The 18919-nt window shown below is 36.2% G+C and overlaps 1 protein-coding gene across 50 annotated transcripts in view; it reads left to right on the top strand.

The window, feature by feature from the left end:
* Window positions 1-18919, top strand: part of MYCBP2 (MYC binding protein 2) — a 208207-nt gene that overhangs the window by 46744 nt on the left and 142544 nt on the right. For all 50 annotated transcript variants that reach the window (XM_075088952.1, XM_075089039.1, XM_075089209.1 and 47 more), the window contains exons 4-13: window positions 1425-1578; window positions 2949-3145; window positions 3362-3604; window positions 3878-3949; window positions 7224-7320; window positions 11573-11646; window positions 12815-12953; window positions 13742-13818; window positions 15397-15601; window positions 18231-18395. In XM_075088952.1, coding sequence (XP_074945053.1) covers window positions 1425-1578; window positions 2949-3145; window positions 3362-3604; window positions 3878-3949; window positions 7224-7320; window positions 11573-11646; window positions 12815-12953; window positions 13742-13818; window positions 15397-15601; window positions 18231-18395 — 1423 coding nt within the window. The remainder of the gene's footprint in view (window positions 1-1424; window positions 1579-2948; window positions 3146-3361; window positions 3605-3877; window positions 3950-7223; window positions 7321-11572; window positions 11647-12814; window positions 12954-13741; window positions 13819-15396; window positions 15602-18230; window positions 18396-18919) is intronic.

Genomic DNA, 18919 nt, shown 5'->3' with positions numbered 1-18919 from the left:
AAACCCCAGCAGAACTATCCATTGTTGATTCCTACTGTAGTGGAAGTTCACCAAATTATTTTCTCCACTGTAGTAGGTTCACTCTTTCCTCTAGCTGCATCTGTCAGCTGCTAGATGAGGTCTCCAGTCTGGAGATTAAGTTTATTCTGTTTTTCCTAGTGTGTCTCAGAGATACTATCACTGAAAAGAAAGGATATTTCTAAAAATGTACTACAGTGTATTTTATTCTTTAGCCTATGAGATGATGCTGAGTTTTGGATCCTGGAAAAAACGTCTGTGCTGTTATTTTGTTGACAGTTTTTTTTATTCCCCATAGATTTCATGCATGTATTTTCCTTCGCTCCAGTGAAGATATGAAATGTAAAGTGTAATTTGCAGGAAAAGTGCTGTTGAAGACTTGATTATGTTTCTGTTCTTCCTCCAAAAATCAAATGGGTGGTAAAATAACTTCTGAAAGACAGGAATCGAAATAAGTTGAATGACAGCAAAGACAGTTACAAGGCATGCAGTAGAACTCATAGCCATGAGAATAGATCTGTTTCAAGCATGAGTAACGGTACCCTTAATTTTATTTTCGCATTTCAGCCTTTTTCCTTTGATTTACTCGGGGTGAATCTATAGTAAACACTCTAGACATTGGGGATTACATAGTGACGTTTTGAAGATATGGTTGCTTATTTGTGATGAGTTAACCCTGTTCATTCCTCTTTTGTCCTCATCGTTATTACGTACTGAGCTTAAGAAGGAAGTGACAGGGAACAGTCAGTGGAGAGAAGCATAACTGTAACCTCAGAGTATTCAGGAATGCTAAAAAGGGAAACTTAGGAGTGGCTGTAGCAGCGCTCTTACAGATGTATTAGTTGGGATAATGCATGTCTGTGATGAGTACATATGGAGTTTTCATGACAAGTAATTGATCTTTATTTTTTATATTGTCACAAGAGCAATCTCAGAGGCTTTGGAGGGGAAAATACTAGTGCTGCCAGTATCAGCTGTCAATTGTGTTGTTACTCAAGTTGGGAAGTCAGGTTGCAAGCCAATTCTAGCTTGCTGGTTCACATTAAAGAGTAAGGGAAAAAAAAAAAGAGAGGTCTGTCAAAGTGTGAACTCGATAGAAATTAAAATGGCCCAGAGGCACAGTTTGTCTTCCACAGTCCAAAAAATTTTAAGTTCCCTTATTTTTTCAGGAAACTGTTACTCTGCTTAGATATGGTCTTCATATAGTGACGTTACTTCTGTGTAATATTTGCTAGTACAGTTGTAGGTGGGTTCTTGATTTTTATTCATTTGAATTACCATTGTATTCTGTATTACATTTTTGTTATTCAAAATAACTGTTCTCTAAACATTGGGATAGATCTTGACTGGTGAAGATGCAAAAATATTATATTAAAGGGTATTCTGAAATATCTATATTTCTTTAGATCATTGAAGTTGGATTATGTGAAGTCTTTGAACTGATAAAGGAGACGAGATTTTCTCATCCATCCTTGTGTCTCAGGAGCCTACAAGCCCTACTTAATGTGCTCCAGGGCCAGCAACCAGAAGGTCTGCAATCAGAGCCCCCAGAAGTCCTAGGTAATATCTCATCTTTTACTCCATTTGTATTAATATATATCTGTTATTGTACTGGACAGAAGAAAATGGTTCCTAGCAAGTATTTGTGAGATAGTAACATGCTAGTTCACAACAAAGTGACTTCATTCTGGAGTGTAAACTCCTTATGGTATATGTAACTAGTACTTTCTCAGCATTAATCTTTTGTAGAACAGGAATGCTGGCGGATAAACGTATATATGTAAAAAAAAGGTCATATTTTGTTGCTGTGTAATGCAGAGTTTCACTGAAACATAGTGAACGTTACAGCCTTACAAATTGTGATTCATTTGTCTTACTGAAGCTATAAAATACTTGGTCTTACTGGAAAGAAGATAGTTCTACAGTGAACAACTCTTGTGATCTGCTGTTGTAATCTATAGCGTAGCTATTTAATGTTGTAATTTATATCAAGTTGCTAAATGAGGTGTCAGAATTCTTGCTTTTATTTCCACTGGCCATCCAAAAGTTTTCCTGAATATTCATTTTGCTTTTAACGATGTTGAAAATAAAAGTTGAACTCCTGATGGCTTTGTATGATTGATTATGTCCTTTAAGTTAAAATCCAATTACCTTTTGTGAATTCATAGTTTTTGCTGGTTTATGGAACTGCAAGGAAGGCTAGGCTTGTAGCATCTGCTGTTTAAGAATAATAAAAAAAAACATCTGAAGACCTTTTATGTATATTTTCCTATTTTACGGCTCAACAGTATTCTGCTTCCAAAGATGATAGTAATTTGCTACAGAAACTTTTCATTTGTATTCACACACAGAGTATTAAAAAGCTACAAAGAAGGCGTTGTTTTGATTACTGCCTTAGTGATTATTTGTATATACTCTCAAAAAAATTGAGGTGGATTTCTTTTCACACCTTGATTGCTACAGATATTCAGCTGCTAAACAGGGCTTGAAAAGAGGCATACAATCGAAATAATTTTCAAGATATGATTTGAAATGCTCGTTTGTGAGAAACAGGATGTGCTACAACTTAGATAAGGTTGTTTAAGACCTACACATCATCTCAGTGATGAGGTAGACTGAATAGGCAGGTAAAGTCACTCCTTCTGGCCCATTTCTTAATAATGTGTTCCACTGTAACAGCAGGATTTAGTTTTTCTTGTTCTCTGGCCATTGTGGTTATCAAGACTCAACGTTTTCTGGCTGAAAAAGAATGAAGAGTTAAGGATGTCATAGGCATATTTAAGTGGGATGTTTTCTGTCTGAAAATATGGCTGAACTTAATGGCTGAGGAAAGATATATCATGTTTTTTAAGTTTGATTTCCCATTGACTTGCAGATTGCTTGGTATGATTTTGTGTCTTGTCTATGTAATTGCTGTGTTTTATCTGCAGAATCCCTGTTCCAGCTTCTTCTGGAGATAACTGTCCGTAGCACGGGAATGAATGACAGTACTGGACAGTCCTTGACAGCACTTTCCTGCGCTTGCCTCTTCAGTTTGGTAGCTGCATGGGGAGAGACGGGAAGAACGTTGCAAGCAATCTCTGCTATCCTCACCAATAATGGCAGCCATGCTTGTCAGACTATTCAGGTCTTGCACTAAAACTTCTCTGTATGTGGGAATTTATGTAAATAATGTGTACATGAGTTCTGAGATGATCTGTTGTGTAAATTCAGTTAACTCTTTTCCCCGTCGTTATTTTTGAGATGAGTAGATATTTCTTTTGAGTTGGAGATAGAACAGAAAATACCACATATAAAAAATAGTCATGTTTTTCACTCATTCACTATTTGTTCTACTGTTTAGGTGCCTACCATTTTAAACTCTCTTCAGCGGAGCGTACAGGCAGTTCTGGTGGGCAAAATCCAAATCCAGGACTGGTTCAGTAACGGGATAAAGAAGGCAGCCTTGATGCACAAATGGCCATTGAAAGAAATATCTGTAGATGAGGATGACCAGTGCCTACTTCAGAGTGATGGTTTTTTTCTTTATCTCTTATGTAAAGATGGACTTTACAAAATCGGCTCTGGATATAGTGGGACAGTGAGGGTAATGTCTTTTCTTCTTGTCCGATGAAGATAGTTAATTTTTTTAACTTTTATGATGTCCTGTTTCTATTGAGAATCTTTTCTAGCTTACCTGTGGTCAGTTCTTTTACAGTTTCTCTAAATTTTTCTGATTTCTGTGAGAATTTTACAGCATTTTCTTAAAATTTTCACTTCCCAATATGGTTGAAGACATTGTTACTTAGACGGTAAATGGTTATGTGTAAAAATTGTCACTCCGATATTTGTTAATAGATTGGAGTTTTTTGCTTTTCAGGGCCATATATACAATTCTACATCCCGCATCAAAAGCAGAAAGGAAAAAAAGTCTTGGTTAGGCTATGCTCAGGTAGGTGAATAATTAAAACATAAAACGTGCACTGCACCCACCCCCCCAATTCCTCATGAGTAATTTAAGTAGACTTTGGCTTAGAGTAAGTTTACATGGTTACTGTATTGTTCCTTTGGCTTTAGTTAGAAAAATCAGTCTTTGGTACTGACTTTTAAGTTGTGGAAGATAAGGGGCATCTGAAGGTACTGGCTAATAGAAAGGAGTAATGAAAAGTTTCGTTGATTTGTGTTGTCACTGTAAAGACTTTCTGAAAATGTGATGGTTTAATATGTAAATTTATGGATTGTGTAGTCAATTGATATGTGCTTCTTAAAGAGTGAAGTTGGTGGATGTAAAATTGTGCTGTTACAACAAAACAGTGTAAAAATACTTGAAATACCTATTTATGAAAATAAATTTATTTTAAAACATTTGCAGTAAAATAAGGAAGCGCTGTTTTGGTTGGGGGAGGATGTAGGGTGTGTAGATCATAAGTAGAGATAATTGTTGACATTACCACTGCAGAGTTAACTGTATTTGGATGTTTTGGTTTTTTTAGAGTTAGTTTCTGGAATATCGGCCACCTTTTCTTATACCTTTGCCATTCATTATAAAAATAGTGTGGTTTTTTAGAATCCTGTTATTACCACTGAGTGCGCTCTCTCTCTTTCAAAAACCTCCCCAACCCTTAATATAACCAAAAAACCCCCAAACCCCAAAAATTAAATTTCTGGGAACAATGGATTTGCAATGGATTTAACTACTGAGCAGTTTTCGTTGTATATTTACTGTGTGATCTCATTATCCCAGTGAGAAATTGTGTTCCTTGCCATGCTTTTGAAGTGAAATTGTTCATTGCTGTCTTGGTTTCGGCTGGGATAGAGTTAATTTTCTTCCTAGTAGCTGGTATAGTCCTGTGTTTTGGATTTGTGCTGAAAACAGCGTTGGTAATACAGGGATGCCTTAGTTACTGCTGAGCAGTGCTTACACAGAGTCAAGGAATTTTCTGCTTCTCATACCACCCACCAGTGAGGAGGCTGGGTGGGGGTGCACAAGATGTTGGGAGAGGGCACAGCCAGGAGGCTGAGCAAAGGGATGTCTCATACCATACGATGTCATGCTCCACATGGGGGAAGAAGGAAGGCAGGGACGTTCAGTTATGGCATTTTGTCTTCCCAAGCCAAGTGGCTGTGTGGTGCTTAGTTGCCAGCTGGGATTAAACCATGATAATTACAACTATATATTCTATTATCACAGTTAATCTGGTTTTGTTTGGTGTTAAAACAGATAGATCAGCAAAAGGTATACTGGTGCAATACAAACGTGAGTGGATGCATTCTTTCAGAACCCTGTTTTATCAGTTTGGAAAGGAATAGGATCCATACAGTTTCACAATATAGAGTTACACATTCGGACTTTCTGTACATAGCTATAAACATACTTGATGTTCTTCTCTGAGTGCTTGTACAGGTGTATGCACTCACACAGTGACTGTGCCAAAAGGTATTGCTAGCTGGAAAAATGCCACTCTAGGGATGTTTTTATCAGAAGATATGTAAGTTGTACTTATTGCTAAGTATGTGTCAGTAAAAGAGGTGAGATGGGCCCTCAGCCTCATTTCCCTTCAGGTGCTTGGTTAAGTCAGCTCAAATTAAAGTGGTTTTTCTTACCTCATCATGTATGTTATTTTAGACTGAAGCTTTTCTATCTACTTCAGTGCTCTTTACTTATTTTTCCAAGTTTGTGTGGGTTTGTTTTTTTTCATTTGACAGATATTTATTTACCCAGGAAAATTCAAGTAGTTTAGATGGAAGGAAAAAGGTTGGTTGGATTTTTCTGTTGTTGTTGGATGATTGTAATGAGGGTTTCAGAGCCTTTGATAAATTAAGATATTCTGAGGTTAAGCCTTAGTGACTTCCCTGTGAAATGCATCTATTCTTAGATGTATATAATCCCCACCTGAGGCCAGTCATGCTTCAAGCAAGTGCAAGCCATTGTCATATCTCCTGCTATGACACTGCTGTTGTCAGAATCGTTACTTAGTCATTACTCATATTGGCCTCTGCAGCCCTCCTGTAGGTGAATACTGCTTTGCTTGGCTTCAGTCACCTTGAATGAGTATGTTCATGCCCTTAAGTAATCCTTTTCCTTCCTGTAGCTGCTTTTGTAGCAGAAGTGCTTTCTAAGTGTAAATTCCCCAACTGTGTTTCTACTCTGCTCCCTCAGTCTTTGAAGGGTTCACAGGCGTTGTAGGATTGGAAAAGGTACGAGAGCAAAGTTGCTCTACTGCTTCTCTTACGGATCTGCGCACGTTGTGCAAACGAGTACTTATGCAACATATCCAGTTTAAGCTAAAGCAAAACTTATTTGACTGTGTTTAAAAGTCAAAATTATAGGTGTAAACAATAAACCTCAAATGCGAATTTCATGTAGGCAAATTTTTTACTGATAAACCTTCTAAACTGGTGACTGAATCAAACCTTTAAAAACTGTATACATGTGAACAGAGGGGATACTATTTTGGGATACCAAAGGAGAATTCTTGTTGTGGGCTGCTGACCAGAATAGGTAATTTTGGGGATGTGAAGGTATTCTGCACGTGGAGAAACAGAAAGAGGAAATCATTAGTACTGAATATCTCCCTTTCCCTAGGTTTGGTTAGGAGTTGGGAGGTGAGCAGTGTAAGAACTCATTGTATGTAACCTTGTGTCATGGCTGCTGTCACCAAAATCACTGTACGCTTTGCGAGAATTTCTTTGAAGAGCTCAGAATAAACACATGGAATATCGTTAGTGTGGGAGTCTTAGTAGTTAATTACAGTTTTGAAAAATTATCTACTTTTTAATGCACATATTAATATTCATTAATGATAACTCTTCTACGCAGCACAATACATGTATGTCCTTCCTGGAATCCCTGTGAATCTTTAATTTGCGAAGTGGGGACAGGAACATTGGTTTTTACCATGTCTGTGGCCTTTAGCTGTAATTGTATACACATACGAAGAACACAGTTACTATGTGTGTCTTCAGAAGCTATATATGAGCTTCAGCATGCTGATCTACAGCATGTAGAAAGTGTGGAGGAAGGGGGTAAAATTTCCTTTTTCTATTGCAGAATTTGATTAGTGGAAAAAAGTTGATTATCAGAATGAAGCAAACTTCATGTAAAAGGTTTCCAAAATTTTTAAACAATACCCAAAATAATGACTGCATTTTTTTACTTTTGTCAATATCCTTTGATGCGTTTAAGTATATTTTCATACCAATATATATTTTCTTACTCTTACCAGGGTTATTTATTATATAGAGATGTGAATAATCACAGTATGACAGCTGTAAGAATAAACCCTGAAACTCTGGAACAAGACGGTACAGTTGCTTTGCCAGGTATGAATCTCCAGATATGAGAAGATGGTTATAGTTTATTGTTTACATGCTATGTATTTTGGGGTAAGCAGAAGAGAAATTTGGATAGGTTTTTGAGATCACAGAGAGACTGCTTTTTTTATGACTGGTTTGCTGCATTAGACCAGCTGCAGTATTTCATTCAGAGGTGTTACATCTTACTCTAACGGCTGGAAGAATATTGCAACATTTTAGAATGCGTGGTCACCTTAATTTAAAGACTCCAAGAGCTAAACTGCTAATGAACACTGATGGACCATGCTTCTGTTGTTTAAATTGTTGGTGGGTTTTTTTATTTGTTGGGGATTTTTTTAAAGTTTTGGTTTTGTTTGGGTGGTGGTGTTTTGGCTTGTTTTGGTATTGTGGTGTGGGTTTTTTTTTTTTCCAGAGAAGTCTCATAACTTGAGTCTCTGTTTAGAAAATTAGGGTGTTCCTGGAACGTGCTTTAATGGCCTCCTGGTGAAACACATCTGTTCTTACCCACTCACATAAACAGTAGAAGGGCAGAAGAATATCTTTTGGTCAAACAGTGGCGGGCTTATTCTGTAGATCAGAAGAAAGATTTTGTGTTGTATCCTGACATAAACAAGAAGGTGCTGACTGAAACTTCAGAAGAAGTCTCAAGGCTTTTTGTATTTCAAGCACAAACAGCAATTTTTGAAACAAACTAGGAATGTAGAATCTAGTCTATGCAACTTTCTGCAAGTCATTAAAATGTGGATGTCTGTTTAAGCTGCTTGGTCTTTGTTGGGGCTCTATGAGATATTTGAGTAAGAGCACAAAGACCTGGCAAATTGCCTCGTAAATTTTTTTTTCCCACTTTCTTCACCTCAATGCAGCTTCTTCAACCAGTAGCGTCCTTTGAGGTCCTTAATTATGTTACCATTGGTAAACAAATCAGTGCTCCTCACGCAAGTCTTGAGACACTTGAGCAGGTTTGAAGTCTATGCCTCTGAGCTGTTAGCTTTCTTTTGAAATCTGCGACAAGTGTCATTCTGCAAGATAGGCTTGTGTTTAAACTATAAAAAGGCATAAATTAAACTAGTATGCCTTCTAAACAAAAATGTATTAATGTTTCAGTGCAAAAGCAAATCTTATAACTGTGGGAATACCCATTCAGAAATTCCTGAAACTATTTCACACAATTGTATTTCGTATGGTTTGTGATAGTGTCAAGGATGCTAGATGTTCTTCATAACTACTGCCCTTTGTATTTCAGCCCTTGAACTTTGCAGGTTTACTTTTTGCAATTCTACACATTTACCTCAGTTTTATATTGTGAGCAGAAATGGCCTTGTTCTTCTGGCTAGGACAAATTCAAAGGGGTCCACTTCTGGTTATTTCTGTTTCCTATTAGAAGGAAAGGAATGAAGGTGGGGGGAAGGTATGCAACCTATCCTGAGGAAACCTGAGTAGGTACATAACTCTAAATAGTAGTGGCTGCCCCACTGTAGTCTTAATAATGACTTGCAGCATGTTGTAGTTCAGAAAAACCACACCGGATACAACTAGAGGGCAGTAACCTTGCTAACAGCTGAACCCTGATATGACTCCAACTATTTCCTCCTAGTTGGTATGGTATTCAGAAATGGCTCTAGCGGAGTTAATCTCTCTCAAATGCCTGGGTTGGTGATAATGCATTTAAGTAAGGTATTTGTATTTATTCATACAGGAATGCGTAGGAGATTAGGAGTTCATTCGGAGGTGTGATTAGGAGTTGATCCTAGCTAGAAGTCATGTGACCTTAGAAAACTCAGTGAACTATGGAACATAATCTTCTCCTTTCTCAGACAGTAGGATCAACCAGCTTCTTGAAACCATAAACTTCTATTTCAAAGGGCAGTCTTTCCGCTGTGATAGATGATCTAGCAAATCTGACAATGTATCTGGAACTACCAGACTGTGTGTCAACATTCTTGTATCTAATGTCTTTGCCAAGCTTCATACACTGTCCTTGAGCTGTGGATCTGTCTTCCCAGTCCAAATATCATAAAAGAATCCCTGAGTTCTTCGACATTTTCTAGGTGATTGGACCTGAATTTACAGAGCAAGTTTTCGTCTTGACCATTTCTTAACAGTAAAGCTTATTACATACTTGAGAGAAAGGTTGCTATGTTCAGCTGACGAAGCTGAAGTTACATGGTATATGGTTTCATTGTTCTTTGAAATTACACATGAACATCTTGGAGCTCAGGACTATTCACTTAGTGTGAAAAAATACTGCTGAGGGTGGCCTAGACGAGCTCAAGAGTACTTATTAGCAGGCACAGGATGCACTATATAAATACGGAAGGTGATGCTTGACGGTCATCCTCTCTTGAAGCCTCTAAGGAGGCTGTGATTAACAGATGTCTAGTTATGTCCTTTAAGGAAAACATAAGCCCTTTCTGTAACAGTAATCTCCAGATAGAAGCCTTGGATATCTTGGTCCCCAGAGTAATTTCCAAAGTCAGATTAAATAAGGAATAAGGCTGAAACTGATTACAAGAGCTCCTTACTAGCTGAGACACTATACTATCTTATTTTTTGCAGATATTCCGTTTGCCTTCCATTTTCTACCCTCCCCATCAATTTGACATTTAATGCTGGACCTGGATGTTATCTAAGCAAGCGCCAATTTTTAGGAAATCTTCTGAAGAACATATATTTTAAAAAAGAAAAAGCATCCCTGTTCCAGATTTCCTCTGTGAACACACCTACCAAACATATAAACAACCCTTAAAAATGTTTACTGGGAGGCTTGTCTGTTCTTGAAATGACTCAAGAAATAAACCAAACAGTGTAATAAGGACTCACTCACTAGTGGCCAGAACATCCTGTTTTCTTGACTGTTATGCTTACGTGAGCATGTAGTTTTCAGCTATTCAAGGGATTTCAATACTTAACCAACTTCCTATAACCCTTCATAAATGTTATTTAGCTTATTTCTGGAACTTCTCTTCAAGTTATTGAAAACTCTTATTTTAACACTCATACCACTTTGCAGCATAAAGAATTAGTAACGTGAACCCAAGATTATTTTTGAGAGTGCAATGTTTCAAAATTCAGTGTATCTGTCATTTTCCGTCCTGCTTGCTGCTTACCCTCTTTGGAGTCATACCTATGCGTGCTCTAAGGGGGAGGTTTTCTACTTTAGGTCTCCTACTTCAAGTTGTGAGAATTAGAGAAGGCCGCCTGATGCATATTCTGTTCCTGGTACAATACTGTATTGGACTGGGCAGTATAGCAGGAAAAAGTAAACAAATATATGGGTTTGTGAATACTGTAGGGTTTTTTCAGCTGTATTATTTTTAATAAAATACTCATTAGCGAGCAAAAAAAGCAAACTTGCTGGTTATGCTGGAAAGGGTATTATATGTGTTTCATTTAGCATTAAATTTGTTAGATAAAATGACAGATACTGGATCTTTGTTCAGGTTATGAGGCAGGTATTTAGAGTGTAAAGTAGCTGTCCTGTAGTATTTTTGGCAGAGGTCTTTCCTGTGTGTAATCAATGAAACAAGCATCTCACAAGCCATATAGTGTTGATCTCTCTATCAGCAGAGCAAGAAGGGAAGAAGAGACGGTGTAGGGAAATTTAAACTTGTACAGAAGACAGTATTTTTCTTTTTTCCCCCTAATACGAGCAGAATTCTTTCCCTATCTTTTTTTCTTAGAAAAGGCTGACCTGTTTTCAGTAAATGTGTGATGCATTCAAGTATATGCTAGGGTTAAAATACCCTAGATTTTCAGTTAATAGTTTGGTAAAATTTGTAAACAATGGAAAATGAAATAAATAATGAAAAGTTTGTTTCACTTATTTCTGTAGGTTTTATATGCTGGACTGAGGAAACTTTTCTTTAAAGATAATGGCCCTTATTCAAAAAAAGAAAAAAAGTCTTTGGGGGAGGAGAAAGACTAGCACTCCCACAAAATTAGAATTTAGTTGTGTTATAGTTTAGACTACCCCTCACAGGTAAATACTGAATGCTTTTGCAGTTAAATATTGTGGTAACACCTTACATTTCACACAATGGAAAGTGCTTTATGGGGACAAAGGAGTATTACATGCTTTTGGTGAGAGAGGAGATCCTAGAGTTAAATAACACGTTATCAGAACAGTATGATCTCTCTTTAGACAAACTAGAACTCTCATAGTCTGATTGTCGTGAGAATGAATTAGGCAGAAGCAGAGAACAGTGTGTGTATGTATGTTAATATAAACTGATGAGTGCACTTCATTTTTCTCTCACAGATTGTCATACTGAAGGGCAGAATATCCTTTTCACTGATGGAGAATATATTAATCAAATAGCAGCATCTAGAGATGTAAGTGTTACATATGATGGGTAAACTATGTTTCTCTCAACCGAATTGTTTTGTTTTACAATATTTATTGCTTTCTCTTTGCTTAATGTTTGGCCTTTTCTTCACTAAAACAGCTAAGGAAGAAATGCATGTAACTAGAGGTAATGAGAAACTGCCATATTTGTGCAGTATTTTGTATTTATCTACACAATTTTCATTTGTGATGAATTTTTCAGAAATTTTTTAATTTTTCGAGATAAGCTTTTAGAAAAATTTTGCTCTTTCTGGGGAAAAAAATCATATACGTGGAATAATGGCTTCTTAACATGTTGTTATACAGGGTCTCTGTGGAATAAGCTGCTTAGAGCTTAATTGTAATTTTTTTTCCTAATTTCATTTCCTGTAATTGCTTTGGTACTTTTAGGCAGATTTGTTAGAAGAGGTATGAAAGATACTAAGTTCTGAGATTTTTTTTTTTATATGAAAATTTCATATTGGTCACAGCCATGGAAACCCAAATAAGTGCTTCTAGTAGGGGCAAAACAGTTCTAGCTGTTCTATGTTTGTTTTTGAAAATTACTACATTCTTAGTTCTGGACTGGTCACTGTTTTTTGACAATGAGAAAGCTGTAAAACAGGGCTGGGCCAGGGCTGGGGTGAGAGAGGGTTGGCAAGAGATGCCAGACATGCAACTATAAGAAAACCTGGATTAATCTGTTTCCTTGCTGATGGAACAACTTCTCTTTTAACATGGCTGGATGAATATACTTCATCTGCAATTGTAAACAGAAACCTGTTCTAGCTACTCTTTAAAGCAGTCACTCTTAAACTGCATGCATAATTTTGGGTTCTGAATCAGGAGAAGTTGAGAGCTTAAAAGATAGATGGAAATAGTTATAAAAGCAAGATTTCTGTATTGAGATTGAGTTATTTATTTCTGTAGTGATTCAGTATTTTCATAGTGTTCATAGTGTTTTCATAGAATTCAATATATATTTAGGGTTTGGCAGATGCTTATCTTCAGCTCATCTGGCTTGACACTTTCTTCTTTTCTCCTCTATAATAAATGTTACTTTATCAATGTGTGCTCTGATAATTTGCTCTGAAATAGTATTATACACTTAGGCCATGAGAAGTAAATTAATGCATTTATTATACAGTATAAAGTAGATTTTTTTGTTTATTGCAGGATGGCTTTGTAGTGCGAATATTTGCAACAAGTACTGAGCCAGTACTACAACAAGAACTGCAGCTTAAGCTTGCAAGAAAATGCTTACATGCCTGTGGCATCTCACTGTTTGATCTGGAGAAAGACTTGCACATTATCAGTAAGTCCTCTTCTTTGAAGGTTAATAACAAGCCTAGTAATTCAAATAATAAAACTGAAACACTGTCCTACCCTTTGCATGTGCAGGATGGTATAAACTCCATTATAAACACATGGAGAAGTACATGGGTTTTGAAACTGCTTAAGCGTTATTTGACTCACAGTAATCCATACCCTCATTTTGAACCACCTTTCTGTCTATAGCACTATCCATGGTTTCCAGTATTTTCCTCCAGTTGTATAATAAATATTAAATTGTTTGAAGCTCGGACTTCATGGCAGTGCTTGTATAACACATAGATAAGCTATAGAACTTCTTGCTGTGGGTCAAAGTTAAGAAAAGATAAAAGGACTGCTGTCTGGATTAATAGAAAAGAAACGCACTGAAAGATATTAAATATGTGGAAACCACCTTTATGTAAGAATTTGAGATGCAAAATTGTTGGTGTCTAAGAAGGTATTTTGGAGAAATATCACTTGTCCTTTGCTTTGGGTATTTTTGCTCTGTTAGTCTCTGCTTCTGGCACTATCAGAACAAAAGCATATTTGGCTACATGGGCCTTTTGTCTGACCAAGCGCAGTTGCTTTTATGCTAGTGCTTTTTCCTCTTTGAACAGCTACACCAGGTCTAGCCTGGTAAGCCTTCTTGTGGCAGCAAAGCTTTGTTTCACTTGTAACTTTCTTAGAACCTCTATTATGACAAACTCTCCCTGGTAGAGTTAGGTCTGCAAACTGGTCTGTGAAACTGCCTGGTTAAACTGTCCGATTAACACAACCTTATTTGCACAGGTACAGGGTTTGATGAGGAATCAGCTGTCCTTGGTGCTGGAAGAGAGTTTGCACTAATGAAAACTGCTAGTGGAAAGGTACTGAAAATGTTCCATATTAATAGCAAATTACATCAATGTATTTCTGCATTTTTTAATTTAATTATTATTCTCCACAGTTCCTTTTTATGGTTTTAGTATGGTAGAATGAATTTGTATGACTGTATTTAAATACATTTTCAGAGCCCATTTTAAAGGGAAAAAACCAAATGGTTATTTGAAAACATAAGCAGATGGTGTTGGAACTGTTGAGTAATCTGTGGCTTGAATTTATAGGGATTTCTACAGTCAATCATACTTAGAGAAAATGTGGGGTTTTGTTAAAACAAAGCAGGGACAAAATTGGAGGGAAAAATTACCTTTTGTGTACAAATGATGTATTAGCGCTTTTTACCCTATAACTTTCCATAAACAGTCTGACCATTGTCATTTATTTAAATCCCAGCCCTATTTTTCCAATACTTCAGAAAATTATTGACTTCCCCTATGCAAAGTTTTCAATTGATTTGTGTGTTTTTGTTTTGTTTTGTTTTTTTTTTTAAAACCTATCCTTAATTGATTTGATATATTAGTCTTGCTCAGTGGAGACTGGTTTTCAGAGGCATTTGCATATTCATTGAAATTTAGAAATGATTTTACTTACCGTCACTATGACTTTTTACGTTATTTACTGTGTTTCTATTTTAGTTTGGGAAACTAATGTTATTTTACTTGTATAAGCGTAGTTCTTTGTTTTCTTGTGTGCAGAATTGTGTTGCTTTATTGGAATGAAGGCCTTGTTCTGCTGCTATCAAAACAGTGAGATGGTGAAAATGTTCATAAATAAATTTTTTTCCTAATAAAATTTAATATATGAAAGACAATTTGATCAAGCAGAACTCTTCAGACATTAGAGGAGACAGCTTAATTTGATTTTCAGACTAACAAATGCCTCTTCAATGTAAAATTAACAGATTTCCTAGTTTCGATCTCTGAAGTTTTGTGTTTAGATATGAAATACACTTTGTAAGACAGTGAAAGGTGGCTTTGGGTGCCCTCTTAGGTTAACACATCCATTTCATAGTATCATCGGGTAGCATGGTTCTAGAGGAAACAGTCCATATCAGTAGTTTTGTGTTTGTTCATGTGAAATATTTTATTCTATATTAGTTTACTGTTACTCAGTGGCCATTGTGCATTTACTGAAAATAAGTTCTTAAAAATGTGTCGAAGCCTCTTCAAATTTGTAGTAATTTGGTATTTTTATTGGTCTATCTTGTTTTCACACAGACAAGACATGCCTCTTAAGTGTTTCAACTGCTTAGTTTCCTGAGTAGTTTCTTCTGAACAGTTCTTTCTTATGTGTTCAACTCATCTAGCCAAACAATTATACATGAAAACTAGCTCTGTGGGACAGTAGAAACCATATTTCAAAGCAAGCAGAATCTAATCAGAATGTTTCCCCCATTAAGTAAAAATTCTTGGGTGTAGGATAGAGATATTGAGACAGTGTAAACAGTGTCAGGAAAAGTTCTGTATGGTTTGAAATCACAGGATTTGATAACAATGCAACTTCAAAAATTATGCAAATGTGAAGTGCTGTGGCATAACTGAAAATGATAATCTGTTTTCTCCTAGATTTATTATACTGGCAAATATCAGAGCCTTGGAATCAAACAAGGTGGTCCTTCAGCAGGAAAATGGGTTGAGCTCCCAATCACAAAATCTCCAAAGATTATTCAGTTCTCTGTTGGACACGATGGCTCACATGCCTTACTTGTTGCTGAGGATGGAAGCATATTCTTCACAGGCTCTGCTAGTAAAGGAGAGGATGGTGAATCAAGTACGTATTAGGGTTGCTTGACCAATGGTTGATAAAAGCCTATTAACAACCTTTTAATTTGAAAAGAAGAGTTTTAACATTTTTCCAAGAACATGCAAGCATGCTATTGGGTTTGAATTTTACACCAGCCACAACCAGTGCCACCACCTCTCCCAGCTAGAGATGTTGATTTCAGTTTTACCACAGTATGGATTGTGTGGTGGGAGTGTTTATTTAGAGTTGTCCTGAGAAAAGGCAGTCATAAATTTGGTCAAGAGGCTGTGCTGTATGCCTGGGACTTTGTCTGAAACACTGAAGAGCCGGGCTTTTGCCTCTTCACTGTTGTTTCAGAGAACTTTGGAAACGGTGTTTTGTCAGCTAATGACTCTCCATAATGGACAAGTGCATTGATTAGAAATTGTAGAAGCACGGTCTTCTGTGCTTGATCAAGCAGAACTCTTCAGACATTATACAAGATGCATTAATTTGACCTTCAGACAAACAAATGCTTCTTCAGTATAAAATTAATAGATTTCCTAGTTTTGATCTCTAAAGTTTTGTGTTTAGGTTGGAATACACTTTATAAGACAATGGAAGATGGCTTTAAGTGCCCTAAATCTGTGATCTCCTGTGATATCAAATTAAATACTTCACTTTAGGAAGCAGACCATTCTGTTACATTGTGGTAGATTAATTAAAAAAAAAAAAAAAAGTCTGTGTTTTGAAAAATACCTGGTTCCTGAGGATCTTAAAACAAAGCTGATATTTTTGAGTTGTTGGCCTCACAATGTGTACATTTTAATAGGATAATATAATGTATATTTCATAGGTAACATTTTCATATAGTATTGAAGCCTAACTCTAATTCAAATTATTCTGTCGATAATATTCTGTTTTCATAGTGTAGTTTGAAGTCGCCATTAAAATTAATGTCTTTTTCACAAAGCAGTTTTGTGGAAAAGTTCGGTCTGCCAGCCACAGAATTCAAATACAGATTTTATACGACAGAATTTTTTGTGCCTCAGTTCAGTGAGTTAGACATACGATAAATGACACTCAAATGTTAATATAAAATTCAAGTCTTTAGTAGTAGATGGTTAGAATTTAAAAATCGATTCAAAATATAATTTAAAAATAGATTTGAATTCTTGATAAACTGCAGCAGTCGGGTCCAGCTTTGTCTCAGTCTGCTGTGCAGAGGTTTTACCTTTCAAGAAAGTGTTAACAGAAACTCAGTGGGCTGCATATGTGAGGTGTGGCGTAACTCGTGCAGAAACAAAGCATATTTAACTTACTGTTCCTGTGAAAGATTAACTACACTGACAGTGTTCCACAGGAATGTGTTGGTTTTCCCATGTAATATAACTAAAATATGGGCAAGAACATATTTTAAGGTTTGATAATGCATATGGAGTGAATTCTTGAGGAGAATCAATAGCAGTACTGGTGTGGAAAAGTCTTTGGATAACAAACTTGGTACATGTTATAGTAACTTTGTGGAGTCTTCTTAAATGCAAATCGACTGAAAACTGTGTTGGACAAAATCATACTACTTTCTCCAGCAAATGTAGATGTAATTTAAGAGATTGAAACAAAAAGATTTCAGGAAATACATTTGAAAGCACAAATTTCAAGATGTCTGTGTGCAGTTCTTGGGAAGTTATCCAAAATACAATTTAACTGATTCTTTTTGTTGTATGTTTAATTAGTCTACAATTTCAGATGAAACAGAAGTTTAGCACTTCTGAAATAAATTGCTGTCACTCCTTTTGTTTAGACTAGCAAAATTTAGGTGACAAGATTTAGTGCTTACTAGATCATCTCACTGAAGAATCTGCTCAAGGACCTGATCAAGGTCTTTCTGAGTTCTTTTGAAAGAAATTCAACTCCCTTCTGATTTATCTGGTTCCCTTTGTCACTCTCTAATTTGGCTCAGAGTGGATATGAACAAGTTAGAATTTTTTTTTCTCCTGATTTCTTTTAAACCTGGGCAGGGAGACTGGGTTGCTGTAGCAGGGTGCGTATATGTTCTTTGTAGAAAGCTAGCAGTTGTCAGCAACTGAAAGTAGCTGGCAGTTCTCCAACTTGGGTGAAAATTCACAGGTAGTAACAGTAGCTGTTAGTTGTTTTATCTAGTCTTTACCTATGTTGTTACTGTTTTGTTTGAGGCCAGATGGCAAACAATTATTTTGGGGTGGGCATTGTTTTTAGTACTTTTTCTTCCCTTTTTCCTCTATTTTGTCTCAAAGTTTTGAGTGTGACTCATGGTTTTAATAGAGAACTTAATATTTTTCTTTTAACAAAACCACCTTGTGTAATATTTCTCTGTGAACTTACTGTGCATGTATTATATATGGCAACGAGAGCTTTTTACTATGCGCTGCTTTGTAAAGTTCATAAAATTAGTTCAGCATATATATATATAAAAGAAAAACTTGAAGAGTCATTCCTGAAGGATATCTGGCTTATCATGACGTTGCTTATCATTGAGTTTTTTGAGAGAAACCATTGTAGTCCAATAAAAAGAGATCATACAGATGGATATTCTTTTTCAGTAGCAGTCTGAAAACTAACCCCTAATTCTAAAACAATTGTTACTGTGCCGTTGAAAGTTTTCTAATACAATGACTTGCATTTTATTTATTTAAAGCAAAAAGCAGGCGACAGTCAAAACCATATAAGCCTAAAAAAATTATTAAAATGGAAGGAAAGATTGTTGTATCTACAGCGTGCAATAATGGAAGCAGTTCTGTAATTTCAAAAGATGGAGAACTCTACATGTTTGGAAAAGATGCCATTTACTCTGATAGTACAAGTAAGTTAAGATTTGTCTTTTAAGTGATTTCTCAGCTAGAGTAATTTAAATTAGTCTGGAAGTTTTTAGTCTGTGAAAATGAGGTTTGTGTGTTTTATACTCTCCTAATAGACTTTCTGAGTTTCTGCTGATTCAGCCGGGTATGAAGGATAGAAAGAGGAGACAGTTTCCTTAAGTTCTGTAAAAATATATAGCAGCACTGGTGACAAATACCCAAATGAATGCTTCCACTAAGGAGGAGAAAAAAATCATTTCTTGTATTACTCTGACACTCGAAGGCCACAAGGCAAAAAAGTCATAGAAATGAGACATGTTTTATTATGAAAAAAGGCTGCAGGAAAGCAAGCCTTACATGTTTCTCTGCTCACAAGGCAGCCTCTTTTGAATTTGCAGGTGATACAGTACATCTCAATTTAAATAAAATATTAAATAAACTGCAATGGCATTATGATTCCTTTAGAACTGTTTTTCAGAACAGATAATTTGCAGCAGGGTTTGGTTTGGGCAGGACAAATGGCCTAGGC

Source organism: Phalacrocorax aristotelis, chromosome 1 (assembly GCF_949628215.1).
Source record: "Phalacrocorax aristotelis chromosome 1, bGulAri2.1, whole genome shotgun sequence".
In the NCBI taxonomy this organism is placed as follows: domain Eukaryota; kingdom Metazoa; phylum Chordata; class Aves; order Suliformes; family Phalacrocoracidae; genus Phalacrocorax; species Phalacrocorax aristotelis.
Note: the sequence above shows the minus strand (reverse complement) of the source record. Positions and strands in the feature narration are given on the sequence as shown.